The 22,187-nt window shown below is 45.1% G+C and overlaps 1 protein-coding gene across 2 annotated transcripts in view; it reads left to right on the top strand.

The window, feature by feature from the left end:
- LOC132590039 (SITS-binding protein-like) overlaps positions 1-22,187 on the top strand; it is a 61,388-nt gene that overhangs the window by 10,020 nt on the left and 29,181 nt on the right. The window contains exons 2-4 of one of the 2 annotated variants that reach the window (XM_060262874.1): positions 4,620-4,791; positions 15,178-15,337; positions 17,698-17,848. In XM_060262874.1, coding sequence (XP_060118857.1) covers positions 4,620-4,791; positions 15,178-15,337; positions 17,698-17,848 — 483 coding nt within the window. Of the gene's footprint in view, positions 1-4,619; positions 4,792-15,129; positions 15,338-17,697; positions 17,849-22,187 lie in introns of both variants that reach the window. The other variant, XM_060262873.1, reaches the window with a different exon arrangement.

The following is a 22,187-nucleotide window of genomic DNA, read 5'->3' as shown; positions in this document are numbered from 1 at the left end:
CAAATTCCTCATTTTCAGGAACTCCTCTCAGACGTACCTGGTTCTCCATTATCTTACAGTCTTGTAGAACTACTTTCTCCTACAACTTAGTAATCATGGAATCTTGATCTTTTACTTTATTTTCAACTATATGCACTTTATTTAATGTTGCTTGTGAGTCTTTTCGGAGATCCTCAATTTCTTTTTTAATTTCTGTCTTCACTGCTTCTGCACTTGATTTAATGTCTTAATTCTTTAATATTTTCAGTTATTAATTCTTTCAGCACTTTGACCAATCTGGCCTCCATGGCTTCAAGTTGTTCATTTACTTTGGCCATCTTTATCTCTTCCAAAGACCTGGCCCTCGGACAAAGCTTCACTCCCCCCTTATGTTCAGACATTACTGTCCTCCCATTATAAATATAGGTTCCAATGTTGGTCTCTTCAAATCAAAATTGAAACACAGATTCTGATAGCTTGAAACACGCCCTTTCCAATGAGCCCAAAATTGCCGTTATAGGAGCTTCCTAGCTCCAGATATTAATTTTAAAAGTTTCAATTTATTCAAAATGGTGTCTGCGATTTTTCCTGGCTCCTTTTTAAAACTTTTTTTCCTTTTCTCTTTGGGCCCACCAAAATTAATTCTAATTATATAGTCCAATGTGTTTCACCTTATTATAACAATATCTGCCGGCTCCACCAAGTTTTAAAGTCCCATTCTTCCTTAAAATTTTTTCAATTTTTGACCTTTCTCTAATGGCCGTTGAAGTTTTTTTATGGTTAATTAGTCCTAGAGGGATCCAGGAAGTTGAAGACTTACCTTCTTTCAATGGCTCCCTCCTGCTTTTCTTCCTGTTTTACTTCCTGCTTTTCTTGCCACGAAGTCCTGTTCTCTATGATCAGGTATTCTCGCCATGTTTACGCCACTTCCTGTGAGGTCTTCCAGTGCAGCAACTCTGTGACGATGGGGTTTTTTGTAGAAACCACAAGTATTCCAAACATAAGTGGTTTTTTTTTTTTTACTTTTAACTTGGCTTCTTAGATCGTAATAGTCCCAAAATTACCCCCTTCCCTTTTTCTTAACTTTAGAAAGTTGTAGTTAGTTCCAAATTTTAATCCTTATTTCCCAAATAGCTTGTTTTAGTCCCAGAGTGGTAGATAATGATCTTCTTGGGATCAAATATATCCTCTTTAACACTGTCCTTGCTGAAGATAAATGAGTAGATATTAAAATAGTCCAAAGAAGGCTTGAATCATGATGGGTTTACGTCAATTTAATGACCACTGGACTGACAGGGACTGTGCTGAAGCTAAGCAGGTATGCACCTCAGTATCTGGATGGGAGACCTCCTAGATATCCTATATGAGCTGCTTTGAGAAAAAACAACAACAATATAAATGGAATTAATAATAAAAATAATAATTTACAGCCCAATCTTAAATATGTTTATTCAGAAAAGTCCGCCAATCAAGATCTGTGGTGGGAAGTTTAACTGGCCAGGATTGGACCTGGCCAGACCGAGGGTTGCTCTGGGGTATGTATATAATCGGGACCTGGCCCATGTTGCCTTGCCTTGTGACGTACTCGCTAATGAAGCATGTTGCCTTCAACACCTCTCATCACTCAGTACATTACACTTCCCCTCCTGAAAAATTTGCAAGGGGCGGGATAGCCCTTTAAAAGCTGGAGGGGGGTGGTTGTTCATGGTCCTTCATTGATTTGCATAGCATAGCCAACAGATCGAGTAGGTAGGATTGCTACTGCTTGTTAGTTGTTACCAGGCAAAGAAAGGTGTCCCAAGCCCTCCCACCTGCCATGGCAGCAGCCATGCTGAAGTCCAGTCCACCGAGGTCTTCTGGGCATTGCTCTGAAACAGGAGGGCAGGAAAAGCCTCTTCTTTCTTTCGTCTGCAGCTCTGCAAGGGTTAAAGCAGCTGAGAGGCCAGGCAAGGGGGGGGGGTTGCTTCTGAATGAATAAAGGGGGGGGGTGTTCAGGGATGCAACATTAGACAAAAGCCTTGCTGCAGCTGCAACTGGATCCCAGGAAGATTTACTCTTGAGAAAGTCATTTAAGTTTTGCAAGACAGAAATCCTCCTATTGTGTAGCTGGGAGAAAGTGTTTAAGAGTTTTAAAACTTTTTTTGCACATGGCTGGGGAGAAGAGAGGAGCTCTGGAGCTCTGCCTGTGATCCCAACCCCCCCATCCCTCATCCATCTTTCATGAAGAAAGGTATTCCAAGCCTTCCCTCTCCCTTGAATACATGTGTAAAAGAAACCAGCAGATAGCTCACTGCCCTAAGAGAGCTACCCTCTATTGAATAGTCACCTCTAACTGTGACCCAATGCTGCCCCTTAATCCTGAATGTGTTGGGACCGGCTGCAGCAATGGTCACCCATGAGGTACTCTGCACATGCTCAGGGATGCCCTTTCGTCAACTTGGAGAGGGAGAGGCTGCTGAATCTATTGGATTTTTACTTTGCACCACAGGACCTGAAAATTGTCAGAGATGCCTGTCCTTCCCAAATCGCTACTAGTCCAATAGGTGTTTGTGGGATTAGCCATGGCAGACACAGCTATTTAAGATGCCAAGTACGAAAAGTGGCATGCTTTTCATTTTCCCCACAATTCACCTGTTTTTGAAAATTGGTTATTGGGGGGGGGGGGCAGAAGTTAGCCTTGCCTAGGGTGCCAGATAGTCTAGGGTCGACCCTGACTCTGGTAGTAGTCTATCTGGGCACAGATGCCTTAATGGAAAATCCATTCCGTGTTCTCCCTGCAGCTTTGTCTATGCTGCAATGCATTTTAATGGAGTGGAGCTCAGTTTCACTTTTCAGCGTTTATATGGCCAGTTAGAAGCTGTTCATTGGAACACTTTCCCTATGAAGAAAGGTTAAAACACTTGGGGCTTGGAGAAACGTCAACTGCGGGGTGACATGATAGAGGTTTACAAGATTATGCATGGGATGGAGAAAGTAGAGAAAGAAGTACTTTTCTCCATTTCTCACAATACAAGAACTCGTGGGCAGTTGATGAAATTGCTGAGCAGTCGGGTTAAAACGGATAAAAGGAAGTACTTCTTCACCCAAAGGGTGATTAACATGTGGAATTCATTGCCACAGGAGGTGGTGATGGCTACAAGCATGGCCAGCTTCAAGAGGGGGTTAGATAAAAATATGGAGCAGAGGTCCATCAGTAGCTATTAGCCACAGTAGCTATTAGCCAAAATTATAATATATATAATTTTTTTGGCCACTGTGTGACACAGAGTGTTGGACTGGATGGGCCATTGGCCTGATCCAACATGGCTTCTCTTATGTTCTTACGTTCCTTGCTGGAGTTGTGTGACCCTGCAAATTAAGGGTTGATGCTTTGAGCCAGCATGCCTCTGCTGAATGGACCTTAGAACTGGTGCCTAGTGAGTACTCTAACCTGGGAACCCACAGCCAAGAGGGGGATGTTACACTGAAGAGACATTGCCAATCTGAGTAGACATGGGGGCAGGGTGAGAAGCTTGCAATGCCCAGCCATTTCATGTTTTTATATTTTTGGTTTATATTTTTAGTTTCTGCTATGATCCTTGTGCTTTTTTTTGATGTTTTATTTTAAAAATTGGATTGCCAAATCCCACAATTCCCTCACCTTTCCATTTTAAACAAAACATCACAAGAGTTTGACGCATATTGATATTTTAAGTAAAAATAATATCTTTAGTTGTGCTTCTTTGTATCCTTTATAAAGTTCATGTCTCGACTAACTGGCATTACATTTTATGATATGCATGGCCTGGCCCCAGAAAGTCCCATTTGTGTCAGATCTGGCCCTTGTACCAAATGAATTTGACACCCCTGCCTTAGCCAACCTATTCCATCCTAAAATCATGCAGAGATGAACTTTCAACTCTGCCAACAGACTTTGGCATCCATGTTGTAGCATTTAGGATTCCCCAGAGAACCAAAAGAGCTTTTCATTTAGAAAGGCTATTTTCAAATGATGGATTATCCCTCAAGTAATTTATTGTTCTGTACTACCTACTTGATTTTTTTAATGGCAAGATTAGCAACTCTTGGTGACTTAATCAAAAAGGATTAGAGCTTAGCTGGTTCAGACTGGGATAATTCCACTGCCTTCAGCAACCCTTTATAATTTCACGTCTGGTAGAGTTTTCTCTTCTGTGTTTTCCCAGTTTCCGTGGTGCCACCAGGGTTGGATTTTAGGATGTTTCCCCAAACAATATGAAGCAGGCTACACCCAAAGCATAGGCTGATCCCCTCTTTTCCCCCCATAGAAAACATCTGGCATTCGTTGGATGAGTGGATCACTAGCCTCCCATCAGGGACAGTTGCCTCAGTCCCCATAGGAAACAGCCGGTATTCATTTTTTGTGTGTGTGGGAGGGCAGCTGTCACTTTGGTATGCGGCTTGATGATGATAGGGTACCCCTATCTACTACTATCACCTATGGAGACGAAGCAGTGTTATGGTTCTGACACAGAAGATAATGTTTAGAATCCAGCTGCTGTATTTTGAGTGCTCTTTGGTTACTATCACAAACTGGCAATGCTAGGCTTGCCCTCATTTGTGCAAAATGAAAGTATTCCTAAAAAGTATATCCTCCTTTCTCTCGTGTATTCATTTGGCAGGACTGTTTTTCCATGACAAATATTTCCTGGTATGGAGGAGCAAGTGTCAGTGCCCAGCATTGGCCTTTGAACAATGTGAATGTGGAGGCTCAACCATTCATTATCAGCAGCCTTACCCAAACCCCCACTGGCTATGGATCTGTCTTAGAACGATATTTTTTGGGATCAACTGGTAAGGCTCCTTTTTCTCATTTGATTTACGAACACTGTAAACCCTAAGTAGCTAAGTCATGGCAATCAATATTTGAATATAGTCCAATTGAATGAAAGGCTAAGAAGAAAACCAGAACAATTTAATTTTCTCTGGACACAGTGGCTACTGCTCTGCAGAATGAGCTAAAACGGGACTCTTGTATGTCTATAGTACAATGCAGTGACAGTTTTAAGTGCAATTAGGGTTGCCAGGTCCTCCATGGCCACCTGCGGAGGTAGGGCTGCTAGATCTAGATTGGGAAACTTCTGGAGATTTAGAGATGGAGCCTGGGGAAAACAGGGACCTCAGTGGGATACAATGCCACAGAGCCAACCCCCCCAAAGCATCCATTTTCTCCAGGTGAACTGATCTCTGTAGTCTAGAGATCAGCTGTACTTCTGTGGAATCCTCAGGTTCGATGCAAAGGCTGGCATCCCTAACAATCCAAGCTTTGGATGTCACATGTCTGTTGGCTTCTTTTCATTTTGAGGAATAGTTCTTTCTTTCTTTCTTTCTTTCTTTCTTTCTTTCTTTCTTTCTTTCTTTCTTTCTTTCTTTCTTTCTTTCTTTCTTTCTTTCTTTCTTATGCATGGCAAGGAAGAGGCATAAAAAAGCACTGGATTACTCAGAGATAACATGGGCTTTTCCTCATCTTGCTCCCTCTACCTTTGTAGCTTTGCATAAAGTACTGATGTGTTCCCCTCGGTCAGATTATTATTATTTATCAAATTTCTATATCACCCATAACTAAAGCTCTCAGGGTGGTTTACAACAATACAAAGCAATAAAATACAATGAATAAAAACATTAAGAATTAAAAATTACATTAGATAGCACAAAACATTAATAGACAATAAAATTAGTAAAACTGAGCTTAACTTTCAATCCTGGGAGCTAAAAGTGCCCTGTTGTTTCTGCTTGCTGAGGGGTATGAGAATTCTTCCAACCCCTAAGCAAGCAGAAGCAACTGTGTATGATCTAGTCCCCTAAGCAAGCAGAAGAAATATTGTATGGTGTATGATGATGGCGGAATGCAGAGGAGTTCCTGCTACAAGAAAAGTCCTGATCACACCTATTATTCCTTCAGTCAGAATGTTTAGGTGATCTCAGTCAAGAGCAATATTAGCCACAGTGTGTGTGTGTGTGTGTGTGTGTGTGTGTGTATTTGGCCACTGTGTGACACAGAATGTTGGACTGGATGGGCCATTGGCCTGATCTAACATGGCTTCTCTTATGTTCTTATGTTCTTAATATGTCTATATGGGGAGGGACTGTGGCTCAGTGGTAGAGCATCTGCTTGGGAAGCAGAAGGTCCCAGGTTCAATCCCTGGCACTCCAAAAAAGGGTCATAAGAACATAAGAACATAAGAGAAGCCATGTTGGATCAGGCCAACGGCCCATCAAGTCCAACACTCTGTGTCACACAGTGGCAAAAAATTTTATATACACACATACACTGTGGCTAATAGCCACTGATGGACCTGTGCTCCATATTTTTATCTAAACCCTTCTTGAAGGTGGCTATACTTGTGGCCGCCACCACCTCCTGTGGCAGTGAATTCCACATGTTAATCACCCTTTGGGTGAAGAAGTACTTCCTTTTATCCATTTTAACCTGTCTGCTCAGCAATTTCATCGAATGCCCACGAGTTCTTGTATTGTGAGAAAGGGAGAAAAGTACTTCTTTCTCTACTTTCTCCATCCCATGCATTATCTTGTAAACCTCTATCATGTCACCCCGCAGTCGACGTTTCTCCAAGCTAAACAGTCCCAAGCGTTTCAACCTTTCTTCATAGGGAAAGTGCTCCAGCCCTTTAATCATTCTAGTTGCCCTTCTCTGGACTTTCTCCAATGCTATAATATCCTTTTTGAGGTGCGGCGACCAGAACTGCACACAGTACTCCAAATGAGACCGCACCATCGATTTATACAGGGGCATTATGATACTGGCTGATTTGTTTTCAATTCCCTTCCTAATAATTCCCAGCATGGCGTTGGCCTTTTTTATTGCAAACGCACACTGTCTTGACATTTTCAGTGAGTTATCTACCACGACCCCAAGATCTCTCTCTTGGTCAGTCTCTGCCAGTTCACACCCCATCAACTTGTATTTGTAGCTGGGATTCTTGGCCCCAATGTGCATTACTTTGCACTTGGCCACATTGAACCGCATCTGCCACGTTGACGCCCACTCACCCAGCCTCAACAGATCCCTTTGGAGTTCCTCACAATCCTCTCTGGTTCTCACCACCCTGAACAATTTAGTGTCATCCGCAAACTTGGCCACTTCACTGCTCACTCCCAACTCTAAATCATTTATGAACAAGTTAAAGAGCATGGGACCCAGTACCGAGCCCTGCGGCACCCCACTGGTTACCGTCCTCCACTGCGAAGACTGCCCACTTATACTCACTCTCTGCTTCCTATTACTCAACCAGTTTTTGATCCACAAGAGGACCTGTCCTTTTACTCCATGACTCTCAAGCTTTCTAAGGAGCCTTTGATGAGGAACTTTATCAAAAGCTTTCTGGAAGTCAAGGTAAACAACATCTATTGGGTCTCCTTTGTCCACATGTTTGTTCACCCCCTCAAAGAAATGTAACAGGTTAGTGAGGCAAGATCTTCCCTTGCAGAACCCATGCTGAGTCTTCCTCAATAACCCGTGTTCATCAATATGCCTACTCATTCTGTCCTTGATAATGGTTTCTACCAACTTTCCCGGTATTGAAGTCAGACTGACTGGCCTGTAATTTCCCGGGTCTCCTCTGGAGCTTTTTTTAAAGATGGGGGTGACATTTGCTACCTTCCAGTCCTCAGGAATGGAGGCAGATTTCAATGAAAGATTACAGATTTTTGTTAGAAGATCCACAAGTTCAACTTTGAGTTCTTTCAGAACTCTCGGATGTATGCCATCCGGACCCGGTGACTTATTAGTTTTTAATTTGTCTATCAGTTGTAGGACCTCCTCTTTTGTCACCTCAATCTGACTCAGGTCTTTCAATACCCCTTCCAAAATTAGTGGTTCTGGGGTGGGCAAAAAGTTCTCATCTTCCACAGTGAAGACGGAGGCAAAAAATTCATTTAGCTTCTCAGCCATTTCCCTATCCTCCTTCAGTAATCCTTTTACCCCATGGTCATCCAAGGGCCCCACTGCCTCCCTGGCTGGTTTCCTACTTCTAATATATTTGAAGAAAGTTTTATTGTTGGTCTTTATGTTTTTTGCAATATGCTCCTCATAGTCCCTTTTTGCCTGCCTGATCACAGTCTTGCATTTGATTTGCCACAGCCTGTGTTCCCTTTTACTAATCTCACTTGGACTGGTTTTCCACCGCTTAAAGGAGTCCTTCTTACCTTTTACAGCTTCCATTACTTTGTTTGTTAACCACGCAGGCCTTTTCTTATACCTGTTTGTGCCTTTCCTAACTTGTGGTATGTATTTTATCTGAGCTTCTAGGATTATAGTTTTAAATAGCATCCAAGCTTCCCCAAGGGTTTTGACCGTATGTACCTTTCCTTTCAGTTTCCTCCTCACATGCCTCCTGTGGCGGAACCGGCCCGATTCTGCCTTCAGACCCGGTCCCGTCAGCTCCCTATGGAGTCGCCAACTCCTGGAGGGAGCTATCTCTCCTCCTGCCCCTTGGGCTCGCTGCCACCACCTGCTCAGTCCCGGGGTTCAGATTGAGAGGAACAGGACTCCCAATCCCCCTCTCCAGCTGTGAGGCTAGGCCTCAAGGTCCTCTGCCACCCTGCACTTGGGTTTCACAGAGACCTCAGCGCTTCTTTGGGGCACCCCTGGAGGATTGGCACCTTATCCACCTGCATGCCTTCCCCCTTCCCCGGGGCCCCCTTTATAAAAACAGCGTGGTCTAAGCGGTCGGGGATCTATGTGGTACAGAGTTTGACTGCCAGCATTTTAAACAGAAAAAACATTTATTTAAAAGGGAAAAGGATAGGGGAAGAAAAACAAACCAAAAACAGTTGCCTTTAAAAAGTTAGCACCGCACAGCAAAGCACAGCAAACAGCATAACAAAGAAAAGTTGATTATAAACGCATCCGGTTGGCCCTGATCTAAACATGCCCTGCCCTTTTTGAATTACTTACTTAGTCTGCCTGCCTGGGGGGCCTCCCCGGCAGGAGCCTCCATTGCTCACCACATGCTCGCTCGAGCGCTGGCTTCCAACTGAGAAACTCTTCCTGCCTAGCACATGGCAAGAACAACAGCACTTCCTGCTTCTCTAGGAGACTTTCCCCCTAGCGTTGTTGGTTTGGCTCTGGAAGGGAGGGGGGGGAGTCAGGGGAAGGCTACAAAGCCTGCTGAATGGATTTACTGATCCCTGCCTTTTTGGATGAAGCACCAACACTCTCAGATGGCGTTTCTCCACACGTCCCCCTCCTTAAATTCTGAGCCGGAGGGGTTGCCTCCTACAGAGGTGACCCCGTAGCAGAATCCAAACAAACAAGGAGAAACCCGTTAACCAAAATATTTCACAAACATTCAGGTATTTCTCCAATAATACACAAAGTCCCGCACCCTAGGTGCCCATGTCCTTTCTGGACAAAACGTTGCATGGCTGCATGCAGCAGGAATGTCCAGTCTTTAAGATGTACTCCTCCATCTCCCAGGACCACCTCTGGAGTTTGGTGCTCTCCCTCCGTTGCTGCTGTTGCTGGGGTGAGTGGCCCATCACAGGAGGAAATCCCTGGCCCCACATATGGGGTTGGCAACTGCCCAGTTCCCACACAGTTGCTTCTTCTTTATCCCTCATTGGTGGAATATTCCCTCTGTCCACTCTGACCTCCCGGAAAACCACCTCTGGGGCTCCAAACAATTGCTGTCCCAGCTTCTTTTTGTCTCCTTCCTTCCTACCTATATGCAACCCCATGGACCTCTCAGAGAATGGCTGTGGTATATTCACCTGCACCACTTGAGCTGCCTTTCCTGTCCTCTCCATAGCCCCCACACAGGTAGCATCGTCTAGATCATCCACAATCATATGGGGTCCCTCCCATTCCACTTTCCGTTCACCAGTATGAAGTGGCAGGGAAACCATCACCCTATCCCCTGTCTCAACTTCTGAGAACTCCACTTCCTGGTCCCTTGCCAACTCACACAGTGGTTCCAGCCTCGGGTCACTTTGAACCTCAGACAGGAACATTTCTGGCTCCCCCAGACTTCCTACCATCTGTTCCTTCAAGCCACCCCTAGTCCCACTGTTTCCAGGACACTCAGCCAAAGTTTGATCTGGGTTCTCCGCCCCCTCAGTTGGTTTTTCAGTGTCAGCCAACTGAGCTCCTTCCTGCCTGGAAGACTCCACAGCATCCTGCTGCCCTTGCGGAAATTGGCACCCCTCTTCCCATTGGGCACACCCTCCTGCAGGGCTTGAGACAGGCTGGTCCTCCCCCTCCCTGGTTGGTGGTGAGGTGGCTTCCCTAAAGTTGCCTTCCTCCCCCCACCTTCCCCTGAGGGTTTGGCTTGGGTTCTCAGTCCCCTCGGTTGGTTTTTCAGCACTACCAAACTGACCCCCCTCTTGCCTGGAAGGTCCCACAGCTTCCCAGGACTCCTGTCTGCCCTGCTTCAAGACGACCTGTTTTGAGAGCGTCTCGGACGATCCCACTTCCTGATCCACAGCTACTTGGTGAACCGGTTCCAACCTAAGGCCGCTCCGGACCCCCTTCTGGAACCGCTCCCGTTCCCCCAAGCCTTCAGCTATGTGCTCCTCTGAGCCCACATTAGCCTTGCTGCTCTCAGAACCTCCTGTGAAATCTCCACTCTCCACCTTGGTCTCTTCAGCTTGCACATCCTCTATGCTAGACAGGTTCCCTTCCTCGCTAGGAACATCCACAGCCTCCTGCTGCACTTGGGGAAAGCTACACCCCTCTTCCCCTTGGGAACACCCTACTCCAGGGCTTGAGATAGGCTGGCCCTCCCCCTCCTGGGTGACTGCCCTCTCTTCGTCCTCAGTAACCTGGGCTACCTCCCCCTCCCTGGTTGGTGGTGAGGTGGCTTCCCTAACATTGCCTTCCTCCCCCCACCTTCCCCTGAGGGTTTGGCTGTGGGTTACAGCATTGATAGAGTACTGGCCCACCAACAAATCCCGACCCAATAGCACTGGAACTGTCTGTTCCTTCATTACCCCAACCTCCATAAGACCTGCTGATCCTCGCCATTCCACTGGCATCCGGGCCACAGGAATCGTGGCGGGTGGTCCCAGAACCCCCTTGATTCTGAATGCCATATCAGGGACAATGTCAGCTTCTGACACCAGATCTGCCCTCACAAGGGTGACTGAAGAACCAGTGTCAGCATATCCCAAAACCAACCGGTCCTTAAGCCTTATGGGTTCAACAAAATCACTCCAGGCCTCTGCAGGCTCCACTCTGGTGAAAAGACATTCATGGCTTACCACGGCCACATACTCCTCCTTCACCTTTGGAGTGACTGGTGCTTTTGTGGTGGGTCTGGGGGTTTCAGCTTGCAGCTCTGGGCAGGCCGACCTTAGGTGCCCAGGCCGGCCACAGCTGTAACACGTTCGAATCTGGGGCCGATCCTGATTAGTCAAATCAGGGGACTTCCTACCCTCTTCTTGGGCAGGTTTCCCTTCCCTTTTGGGTGCCGGGTGTTCCTTCCCACCCATTGGGGACCCCTTTTGTCCCCTTCCCAACTGGGAAGGGATCCAATCCAACCCCTCTCGGTTCTGCACCAGCTCGTCTGCCAGTTCTGAGGCCTCTGTAATGGTTTTAGGTTTCCTGTCTTTTACCAGGCATTTCAACTCTTTGGGAATTTTGAAGTAGAACTGGTCTAAAATTAACAACTGAAACAAAGCCTTAAAATCCTGGGCTTTTTCTTCCTCTACCCATCTCTTCCCCAGATCACCCAGTTTTACCCCAAATTCAGAATAGGATTTACATTCCTGTGGGGCTAAACCCCTGAACTGCTTTCGGAAGTGGTCTGGCCCCAGCTTAAACCTTTTAAATACAGTTGCTTTATAGGCTGCAAAAGTTATCCCCTCATCTTCCATAGGCATGCTGTGATAGATGGCTGAAAGCTCTCCAGTCAGGATGCTACAGAGGTAAGACATATACTCTTCCTCTGCAATCCCCCACTGTTTGGCTGCCTTCTCAAAGTTGGAGAGGTATATGGAGGGGTCTTCTCCCTCTTTGTACACTGCAAAGTCTTTGGGGGTGACTTTGACCTTCTTGCTTTGTTCACCTTTCAGACGTAGCACCTCAAGCTCATGGCGACGTTGTTCTTCCTGTTCCCGTCTGCGGATCTCAGCTTTCTCTCTTTCCTCCTGCCGGCGGATCTCTGCTTCTTCCTGTCTGCGGATCGCATCCCTCTCTGCTTGTCGTTCCTCTCTCTCTCTTTCCTCCCGTCTGCGGACTGCATCCCTCTCTGCTTGTCGTTCCTCTCTCTCTCGTTCCTCCTGTCTGCGGACTTCAGCTTCCTCCCGTCTGCGGTCTCGGTCCGCCTCGATACGCATTCTCTCCAGTTCCATCTGTAGCCGCAAGGTTGCGTCTGACTGGGTGGGGTGCCCTTCTGCAGGTGCCCCTGCCTGCTGATGACACTCCAACAGGAGGACTTGCATATCTGCTACAGTCAGGTTGTCACACTCCAGCTCGAGCTTTGCACACTCTTCCTGGAGCTGTGGCTTTGTCATCTTCAGGATTTCCAGTTTCTTAGCACGCTCCATCCCAACTAACTAAACTTTCCCTACTCCAGTTGACCCGAAAATAAAACAAAACCGCTGTTGCTTTCTCTGGGTGCTTGCACGTATCAAAAAACAAAAATGCCTGGCCAATCAAGTTCTCTGTTTGTTCTTATCCCACCGCTGCCGCCAAGAGACTGGAGCCGGCCCGATTCTGCCTTCAGACCCGGTCCCGTCAGCTCCCTATGGAGTCGCCAACTCCTGGAGGGAGCTATCTCTCCTCCTGCCCCTTGGGCTCGCTGCCACCACCTGCTCAGTCCCGGGGTTCAGATTGAGAGGAACAGGACTCCCAATCCCCCTCTCCAGCTGTGAGGCTAGGCCTCAAGGTCCTCTGCCACCCTGCACTTGGGTTTCACAGAGACCTCAGCGCTTCTTTGGGGCACCCCTGGAGGATTGGCACCTTATCCACCTGCATGCCTTCCCCCTTCCCCGGGGCCCCCTTTATAAAAACAGCGTGGTCTAAGCGGTCGGGGATCTATGTGGTACAGAGTTTGACTGCCAGCATTTTAAACAGAAAAAACATTTATTTAAAAGGGAAAAGGATAGGGGAAGAAAAACAAACCAAAAACAGTTGCCTTTAAAAAGTTAGCACCGCACAGCAAAGCACAGCAAACAGCATAACAAAGAAAAGTTGATTATAAACGCATCCGGTTGGCCCTGATCTAAACATGCCCTGCCCTTTTTGAATTACTTACTTAGTCTGCCTGCCTGGGGGGCCTCCCCGGCAGGAGCCTCCATTGCTCACCACATGCTCGCTCGAGCGCTGGCTTCCAACTGAGAAACTCTTCCTGCCTAGCACATGGCAAGAACAACAGCACTTCCTGCTTCTCTAGGAGACTTTCCCCCTAGCGTTGTTGGTTTGGCTCTGGAAGGGAGGGGGGGGAGTCAGGGGAAGGCTACAAAGCCTGCTGAATGGATTTACTGATCCCTGCCTTTTTGGATGAAGCACCAACACTCTCAGATGGCGTTTCTCCACACCTCCTCATCTCAGTGTATTTACCCCTTTTAAAGTTAAACGTGGTTGTGGCGGTCTTTTTGGACAACTCCCTATTTATACAAACGGTGAAATCAATAACATTATGGTCACTGCTCCCAAGTGGCGCAATCACTTTTACATCTCTCACCAAGTCTTGGGCATTACTTAGGACCAAATCCAGGATCGCCCCACCCCTGGTAGGTTCTGAGACCATCTGCTCCATAGCACAGTCATTGAGAGCATCAAGAAACTCAATCTCTTTCTCTCGACCAGAACACATATTGACCCAATCAATCTGCGGGTAGTTAAAATCACCTATTACGACACAGTTTTTACGTTTAGCTGCTATCTTTAAGCCTTCCATCATATTATAATCGTCCTCTCTCTTTTGATTTGGTGGGCGATAACAAACTCCCATAGTTAAATTTCCTTTTGAGCCCTCTATTTCAACCCAAAGCATTTCTAAAAGTGAATCTAATTCTCTGATCTCAGTCTTACTGGACCGTATATCCTCTCTGACATACAGAGCCACCCCGCCTCCAACCCTTCCCTCCCTATCCTTCCGATATAGCTTATATCTAGGAATCACCGTGTCCCATTGATTCTCCTCATTCCACCAAGTTTCTGAAATTCCCACAATGTCTATGTTTTCTCCCAACACTAAACATTCCAATTCACCAGTTTTACTTCAAACACTTCTAGCATTTGCATACAAACATCTATAATTTCCCAGGCGAGCTAGGCCCGCCACTTTCCTCCTGCTGCCTCGAGACTCTGGCAGACAGTCCATATTGTTTGTCACTTTCACAGTGGACAACTCTGGTCCGTTACCCAGTAGAAAAATAGCAGCTAACCCTTCATCTCTTTGAGATGAGTCCTCCCGAACCAGAGACATTTCATCTCCTGTCGGCTTTCCCCAAGATTTAGTTTAAAAACTGCTCTGCCACCTTTTTGATTTTAAGCGGCAGCAGCCTGGTTCCATCCGGGGACAAGTGGAGACCGTCTCTTTTGTACAGCTCCCGCTTGTTCCAGAAAGCATCCCAGTGCCTAACAAATTTAAACCCTTCCTCCTTACACCATCGTCTCATCCACACATTGAGACTTCTAATTTGTGCCTGTCTCTCCTGCCCTGCACGTGGAACAGGCAAATAGGTGTGAAAAACCTCAGCTTGAGACCCTGGAGAGCCACTGGCAGTCTGAGAAGACAATACTGACTTTGATGGACCAAAGGTCTGATTCAGTATAAGGCAGCTTCATATGTTCATATGTCTAGTGTCCAAGGCTTATGTGATTTTGAAAAAAGAGAGCCAATTTCTGCTTTGAGCCTCATCTGAGATATCTGCTTAACTGTTAATAGCTTGTTGCTCTCTAAAATAATTAGGATGACCCAAAGAGGAGTCTGACTTTGGATGATAGATATTTATTATTATGGTCATTAGATGAGCCATATACATATAGTTATAATTTAAAACATTGTAACAAAATAGCTACTTGAGAAACACCCATATGCTTATGCCTCCTCCTAATTTTTCAGACTGTAAATCAGGAATTGTAATTGGAATGGTTTGTGTCAAATGTCTAACAAAGAGAAACACTCTTTCAACTGTTGCATTTCTCTTTTGTTATCTTTAAAGGGGTGACAATTATGATTGCCTCAGATATTCCCATCTCTCTCTCAGTAGAGAGGAACAAACATTTTTGCCTTGAGAGTATCCCTGGCATTAGCGTGGCATTCCTGGAATACACAGTATGTGTCAGTCCAAACATCACATCAGCCCACCAGGAAGTGGGAAGTCAGCTTTCAAAACAACGACAGGGGCTTCCAGATACTGACCTATTGAGGTAAGAAAGAGATGAGAAAGTTTGTGGCATAACTGGACAACACTCAGCCCAATAGCTCCCTGTGGGCGAGGCTTCAAGAATATAAGATGCTACTGAAATGATTATATGTAAAATGTGTAACAATTCTAGTGTATTTTTGTAAAAGAAAAACTTTGAGGGGATTTGAGGAACAGAGGTGGGGATAGGTAACTTTTCCCTACCCATTGCTTCTCGGTTTCAAATTGTACATCTTATGCCACTTTCCCTTTGTGCAGTTCTGAGCATCTATTTGGAGTTGCAGACACCACACATTTGAAACCCTTTGTGACTGTCTGTTTGGGGGGGGGGGTGATTTCACTGTTTATTTGTATGTGATATGAACTGGAGAAAAAGTACAAAAAGTAGATGTGTTAACATAGAAAAAGTACAAAGGGTTGATTATCCATCCTGCCCCAGTCTACCTCTTGAAGCTGCTTTTTCTGCTTTTAAAAGACTGCTGGGGTAATACTACCCGATGCATATCATCTTGTTTGGGCCTCATTGTGAGCACTGTCATTACAAGTTTACTACATAAAGCTCTTGCTAAATATTAAAAATATAAGAATTTAATTATACTAAATGGAGACAGTAATTAGCACTAGTTGAAACAATTAATAGTGATTAAACATCTCTCTTGACATGTTCTTTGTTTATTTATTTATTTATTTATATTTGAACTTATATCCCGCCCTTCTCACCGAAGTGTCTCAGGGCGGCTTACAACATTGTAATTTACATAGATTCAATTTAAAAACATTTACATAATACAGTTAAAACCACAATTAGTAGCTATAATAACTACTGTAATAACTACTGTGGCACATGGCAGAATATTTCATTGTGCAACCATCAGCTGTACAATAGTAGCAAAATATACACAACTAATGCTACTACTGATAAATCACTGCTTCTTTCATTTCCTGTACAGCAGTGTGCACACTGCCAGAGCTAGAACTCTGAAATGTATATACAACCAATGGTTAAAAGAGGAACTTCCAGAGACACTAGGGTCATCTACATCAGGGGTGTCGAACTTGTTTGTTATGAGGGCCAGATCTGACATAAATGAGACCTTGTTTGGCTGGGCCATGTCGGGCCGGGCCGTGTGTGTACCTGTTAAAGATTAGGTAGCAGAGATTTTTTAAAATTTATTTACGTTATATTTATATCCCGCCCATTCTGTACAGACTCAAGGCGGCTAACAGCATAAAGTAGTCAGTAAACAAAAACAATATTAAAACAATAAAACAACAAAACAATCAGATAAATGGCAATGGTGCTACTTCAGGCAGATCATGTAATATTTTCTTTCTCATGCACACAGATCCTAGGCAGTTAGTAATAAAAGCGCTATGGATCCAGATGTGGTGACGGCCCTCTCCCATTAGATGTTATATGCCATCCGAAATATAGAAGGAAGAGAGGCTTGGCTCAGTAGCTCTGCTGTGTGATTGAAAGAGCTCTCCCCCCCTTCCTCCCCAAGGGAGGAGGCTCAGGCAATGGAGAAAACAGAGGTTTTGCTCTGTAGCTCCTGTGCAATTGAGCAAGCCTTGCTAAGCAAGCTGTTAGGCAGAAGGAAGCAAGATACAGGGAGAAGGAAGCAGATGACAGCCAGTTGCTTGGGGGCCTGATAGGAGCCCTGATTTGGCCCTCGAACTGCATGTTTGACACCTCTGATCTACATAGTGCTTGAAGTTCTCCCAGAATTAGAGCTGATTCCCAGACTCTGGAAGAAATGGCAGCTTCAGAAGACAGACTCTATGGTACACTATAGAGTATAGGAGAAACAGTAGAATGCTAAACTACCTTCCGTCCTGAGGCACTGCTCTCAAATCTCCAGAAATTTCCAAAGCAAGAATTGGCAATAGTAAATGATACATGTAGAAACAGATGGCTATAAACTAGAAAGCCTTTGACTACCAGAAAGCTTAATATTAATAAGAAAGGCAGGGTCTATACACCTTAGTCTTCTTGAAATAGCTGGCTTTGCCATTGTTAATAGAATACTGAACAGAAGCGTCTGCTGTCCAATATGACAGTTCCCTTACTACTGGTGGGAAGACTTTGATCAGGTATTTGAACCTTTTTGATCAGTTTATTCAGATTCGAATTCTTCTTTACCTTCTGTACTATGAACCCAAGAAATGGAATCACTGATCCTCTTAGAGGAAAAGAGGCTATCTGCCTTCCCTTTCCCCCCATTTTACACAGAAATTTGTTAAATGCTAGTATGATTCAGAAATTTTGTGTTTATTCTTTTCTCTTCATCTTGCAAAATCTGCCAGCTTAGCACATTATTACCTATTAACACAAGACTGCTCTCGTTAATTATACCAATACAGGCTGCCAGTCTGGAGGTATCATGGAACAGTGGAGTCTGCTGCCAAAATGGAACGAGGAATAAGATCTTTCTTCAATAAACTGCAAAGGCACAATTTGGGGGAGGGTCTAATCATGCTCAATGAATCTTTTACAACATTACTATGTAACAAGGTATGTGCCATTGGTGCAGGACAGAATGACCAAACAGCAGCTCAGGAGGTCTTTCACACATATCGTGCGACTCCTGGAAGCCAAGGAGGAACTTAATGCAGGCTTACTCTCAAGTAAGCATGCTAAGCATTGAGACCTCAGTCAGCCTCTGAGCACTGACCCACAGGCAGGTGATTATTTCTGCTATGTATGAAGTGGGGAAAGAGAATGAAGTAGGCAGGCTTGCACGCTCTTCTCCTCCACCACAGAGGTCACCTGGAGACCTAGAGCAGGGAAAGAGAGCACAAGACCCAAGGGAGCCGCTAGAAGGAGGGACTGACTTAAAGAGGCACAGGGTTCTCTCTTAGTTTCATAGCTCTTGTAGGAGCTGTATTTACTAACCTAGGTGTCAAGGCAAAGAGAGGTGCATAATGATGCAAATAGTAGTGATTTATATAGCACATTTGTGCTTACTTCTCCCACTAGTGCAAAAAAACCCCTAACCTTTCCCCTATACTGGTCTTATGGGGCCTGTTATTCCCGGCTTTTGTTTTTTAAAAAGTCTCCTTCTAGCATAGTTGTGTTGTAAAGTGCACACATATGTATTATATCTTTCTGTGCTAAGAAAGTATTAATAAAGATGTGTGTGAAATATTTGTTCATGTTTTGCGACTCTCAAACATCTGACATTTATCCTATTTGGCTCTTACATTAAGCAAGTTTGGCCACCCCTAAGCAGTTGCAGGTCTGTAGTAATGTTAATTCCTCCCCCACCAACATTATTCATGAAATTTTTGTTGGCTATAGATACCACTTTAAAACTCCTAGGCCACTGTATTCTTTCCTTTTATTACTGTGATGGCTGCATAGATTAAATGCTTCTTAGTTGTTTACGGCAAGACAGGGATGGCAACAAGTAAATTTACAAATGTGCTTCACTCCAAGATGTACATGAATGTCAGGTTGCTTTTATAAGTGACTCATTGAGGGCCATACCAGGTAAAAGGAGTGTCATGACAGCAGCTCCCTGACCTTTTTAAAATATATTATTTATTATTATTATTTATTTATAACCTGTCCTTCCTTCAGAGGGCTCAGAGTGGGTAACAGCAATCAATAAATATACAGAGTTACAATTAATTCATATAGTAAAAATAATATAGCATTCTAAAAATGAGCTTAAATTCTGCAGACAGTGGTATCAAATTTCATCTCTTCTTCCTCAATGTTCCCTCTAAGCTTCAGAGTCTTGTGAGCAAAAATTCTACTTTGTGAGCTACTGGTATTAAAGTTGTGAGCTACTGGCATTAAAGTTGTGAGCTACTGTATAAATTATTGTGCTCGGGGGTCTTCCTTCCTGAGCTAAGACAAAACTGTGAACTGGAGGCTAAAAATCTGTGAGCAAGCTCACGCTAACTCAGCTTAGAGGGAACACCTCTCCTCCTATATATCCCCCCATCATGTATAAAACAGATGACATACCCTTAAGGTAGTGGGCCAATGCAGGCACGAGAGAAGATAGTTAAAGTTTTAAAAAAAATTAAGTGTGTAAAGATGGAAGGCCGTGAAAGAAGGAAAGAAGTTTTGGAAACAAAAAGAAAGAATATGATTATGATTAAAATAAGAATTAGGATAAGTGGTATGGGGATTGGGTGAGATCAGGTAAAGAAAGGAAATAAGATAAAGAGGAAGGAGTTTATTTATCTGTTGTTAGTATTCAATTTGATTGGTAGAAGACAATAAGCAAAAAATGAAGTGTATTAATATGAGATGTATAAATATGTTGATATATGCACACTTAATAAAATATTAATAAAAAAGGTAGTGGGTTAGTTCAACAAAATCATTTCAGCAAGGCCATTTTTCAAGATCCCTTGCCATGAACTCCCCCCCCCCCCCGCCCCATTCTTTTCCTGCTTGGGTTATGCTGCCCTGTGTAATTGGGAGGAGGGAAGCTTTTGCTTTGGCTTGCATGGTACTGTTTGTAACACTTATGTAATCTCTCAGCCCTGTGGAGGGGACTTGGGAAACCTCTCTAGGGACTATCTTGCACCTGGCTTGACATGCAGCTTGACATTTATTTATTTATTTATTTCTGCAGATTTATAGGCTGCCCTTTCCCATAGCGAGCTCAGGGCAGCTTCCAACATAATAAATCAATTAAAATAGTTTAAACAGTTTAAAATTAAAACAATTAAGCCACAGCTCACATTAATTAAGGCAGCGTGGATAGTGTGGACAGATCAATTAGGCATACTTGTCCCAACCTAGATGTTCAAAAATCTCAGCTATATCTGCTTTAAGCAATCAGTGCAGGGGGGGGGGGCGGTTTAGATGATAAGGATGTCTGTTTGTCTCAGCCATAGGCCCAGTGGAACAGCTCCGTCTTACAGGCCCTCCGGAATGGTAACAAATTTGGGAGGGCCCGAACCTCCACAGGGAGCTGATTCCACCAGGTCGGGGCCAGAGCCAAAAAAAGCCCTGGCCCTGGTCGAGGCAAGCTGGATGTTCCTTGGGTCACGGATGGTCAGAATATGTTGATTGGCCGATCGTAATGACCTCCAGGGCTCATATGGGGAGAGATGGTCCCACAGGTATGCTGGTCCCAGGCCACACAAGGCTTTAAATGTCAGTACTAAAACCTTGAAGCGGATCCGGTACTCAATTGGTAGCCAGTGCAAACTGTGCAGAATTGGCCAACTGCTCGTCATACAGGCGATTCAGACAGCAATCGTGCTGCCGCATTCTGCACCAGCTGGAGCTTCCGGATCAGCCTCAAGGGCAAGCCTGCATACAGCGAGTTACAGTAGTCTATCCTGGAAGTGACTGTTGCATGGATCACTGTGGCTAAGTCCCGGGGGACCAGATAGTTGTTTGGCCTGCCGAAGATGGTAAAAGGCAGATCGTGCAACAGCTGTGACCTGGGCCTCCATAGAAAGGGTGGCATCCAGTATCACACCCAAGCTCCTCACCTTCTGAGTTGGCACAAGAGATGCGCCATCCAGAGTGGGGAGCTGGATCTTAGCCCCCCATGACCTATGTACAGGACCTCCGTCTTAGTTGGATTAAGCTTCAGCTGGCTCAGTTGCAGCCAACCGGTCACTGCTTCCAGGGGCCTGGTTAGATAGTCTGGGACAGAGTCTGGGTGACCATCCATCAACAGATACAGCTGGGTATCATCTGCATACTGGTGACAACCCAGCCCCAAACCTCTGGCAATCTGGGCAAGGGAGCGCATATAGATGTTAAACATCATTGGCGAGAGAATGGCTCCCTGCAGTACACCACACTCTAGTGGGTGACACAGGGAGGTCTGCTCACCAATCACCACCCTTTGTCCCCGACCACGGAGGAAGGAGGAAAACCACTGTAAGGCAGCCCCCTGGACTCCAATGTCAGTAAGGCGGTGGGTCATTAGATCATAGTCAACCACGTCAAATGTTGCTGAAAGATCAAAAAGTAATAGCAGCACTGACCTGCCTTGATCCAGATGCCTTCTAAGGTCATCTGTGAGGGTGACCAGAGCAGTTTCTGTCCCATGACCAGGATGGAAGCCAGACTGAAAGGGATCAAGGACAGATGTATCTTCCAGGAAAGCTTGAAACTGCTCTGCCACCGCTTTCTCAATTATCTTGCCCAGAAATAGTAATTTCAAGACTGGGCGATAATTGGCTAGGACCAGTGGGTCCAGAGATGGCTTCTTCAGAAGTGGGTGAACCACTGCCTCTTTAAACTTAGCCGGAAATACCCCTGATGACAGGGATAGGTTAACAATCTCAGCTAAAGGCCCGTGAATGTCATCCCCGCCTGCTTTAACAAGCCAGGATGGACACGGGTCCAGAGGACAGGTGGTGGGCTTCGTTGCAGCCAAGATCCTGTCCACATCCTCCTGAGAGAGACAGCTGAAGTGGTCCAATGTGGGACTCGAGGACAGACAGCAGACTTCCAGTTCCCCTACTGTGTCATTTGTTGCTGGGAGATTATGGCAGAGAGTTGAGACTTTATCTGCGAAATGAGTCGCGAAGGCCTCACAGCCGATATCCAATTCTAACGGGGGGTAGAGGGGTGGGGATTCAAACCTGCGTGCAAACTTGCATTGACAGGAAGTAATGGTTTGGGGAAAGGGTGTAAAGATCTGGCTAACTTGTCAGATGACAGATCTGACACACAGTCATGCTGCTGCATTTTGTCTATCAAATAAACTACACAGAGAGGACTGATTATTGAGGACTATTGCTGAGCTGACACCGCTTAATACTACCAGATTTGTTCCAAAGTTCCTACATTCCACTTTAAAATATCATATAAAGTATCTGCATATACTGGACAAAACCTTGTGACCATCTTTGTAGTGAGAAAA

Source organism: Heteronotia binoei, chromosome 21 (genome assembly GCF_032191835.1).
Source record: "Heteronotia binoei isolate CCM8104 ecotype False Entrance Well chromosome 21, APGP_CSIRO_Hbin_v1, whole genome shotgun sequence".
Lineage (NCBI taxonomy): Eukaryota > Metazoa > Chordata > Lepidosauria > Squamata > Gekkonidae > Heteronotia > Heteronotia binoei.
This window is presented reverse-complemented; position numbering and strand designations above follow the sequence as displayed.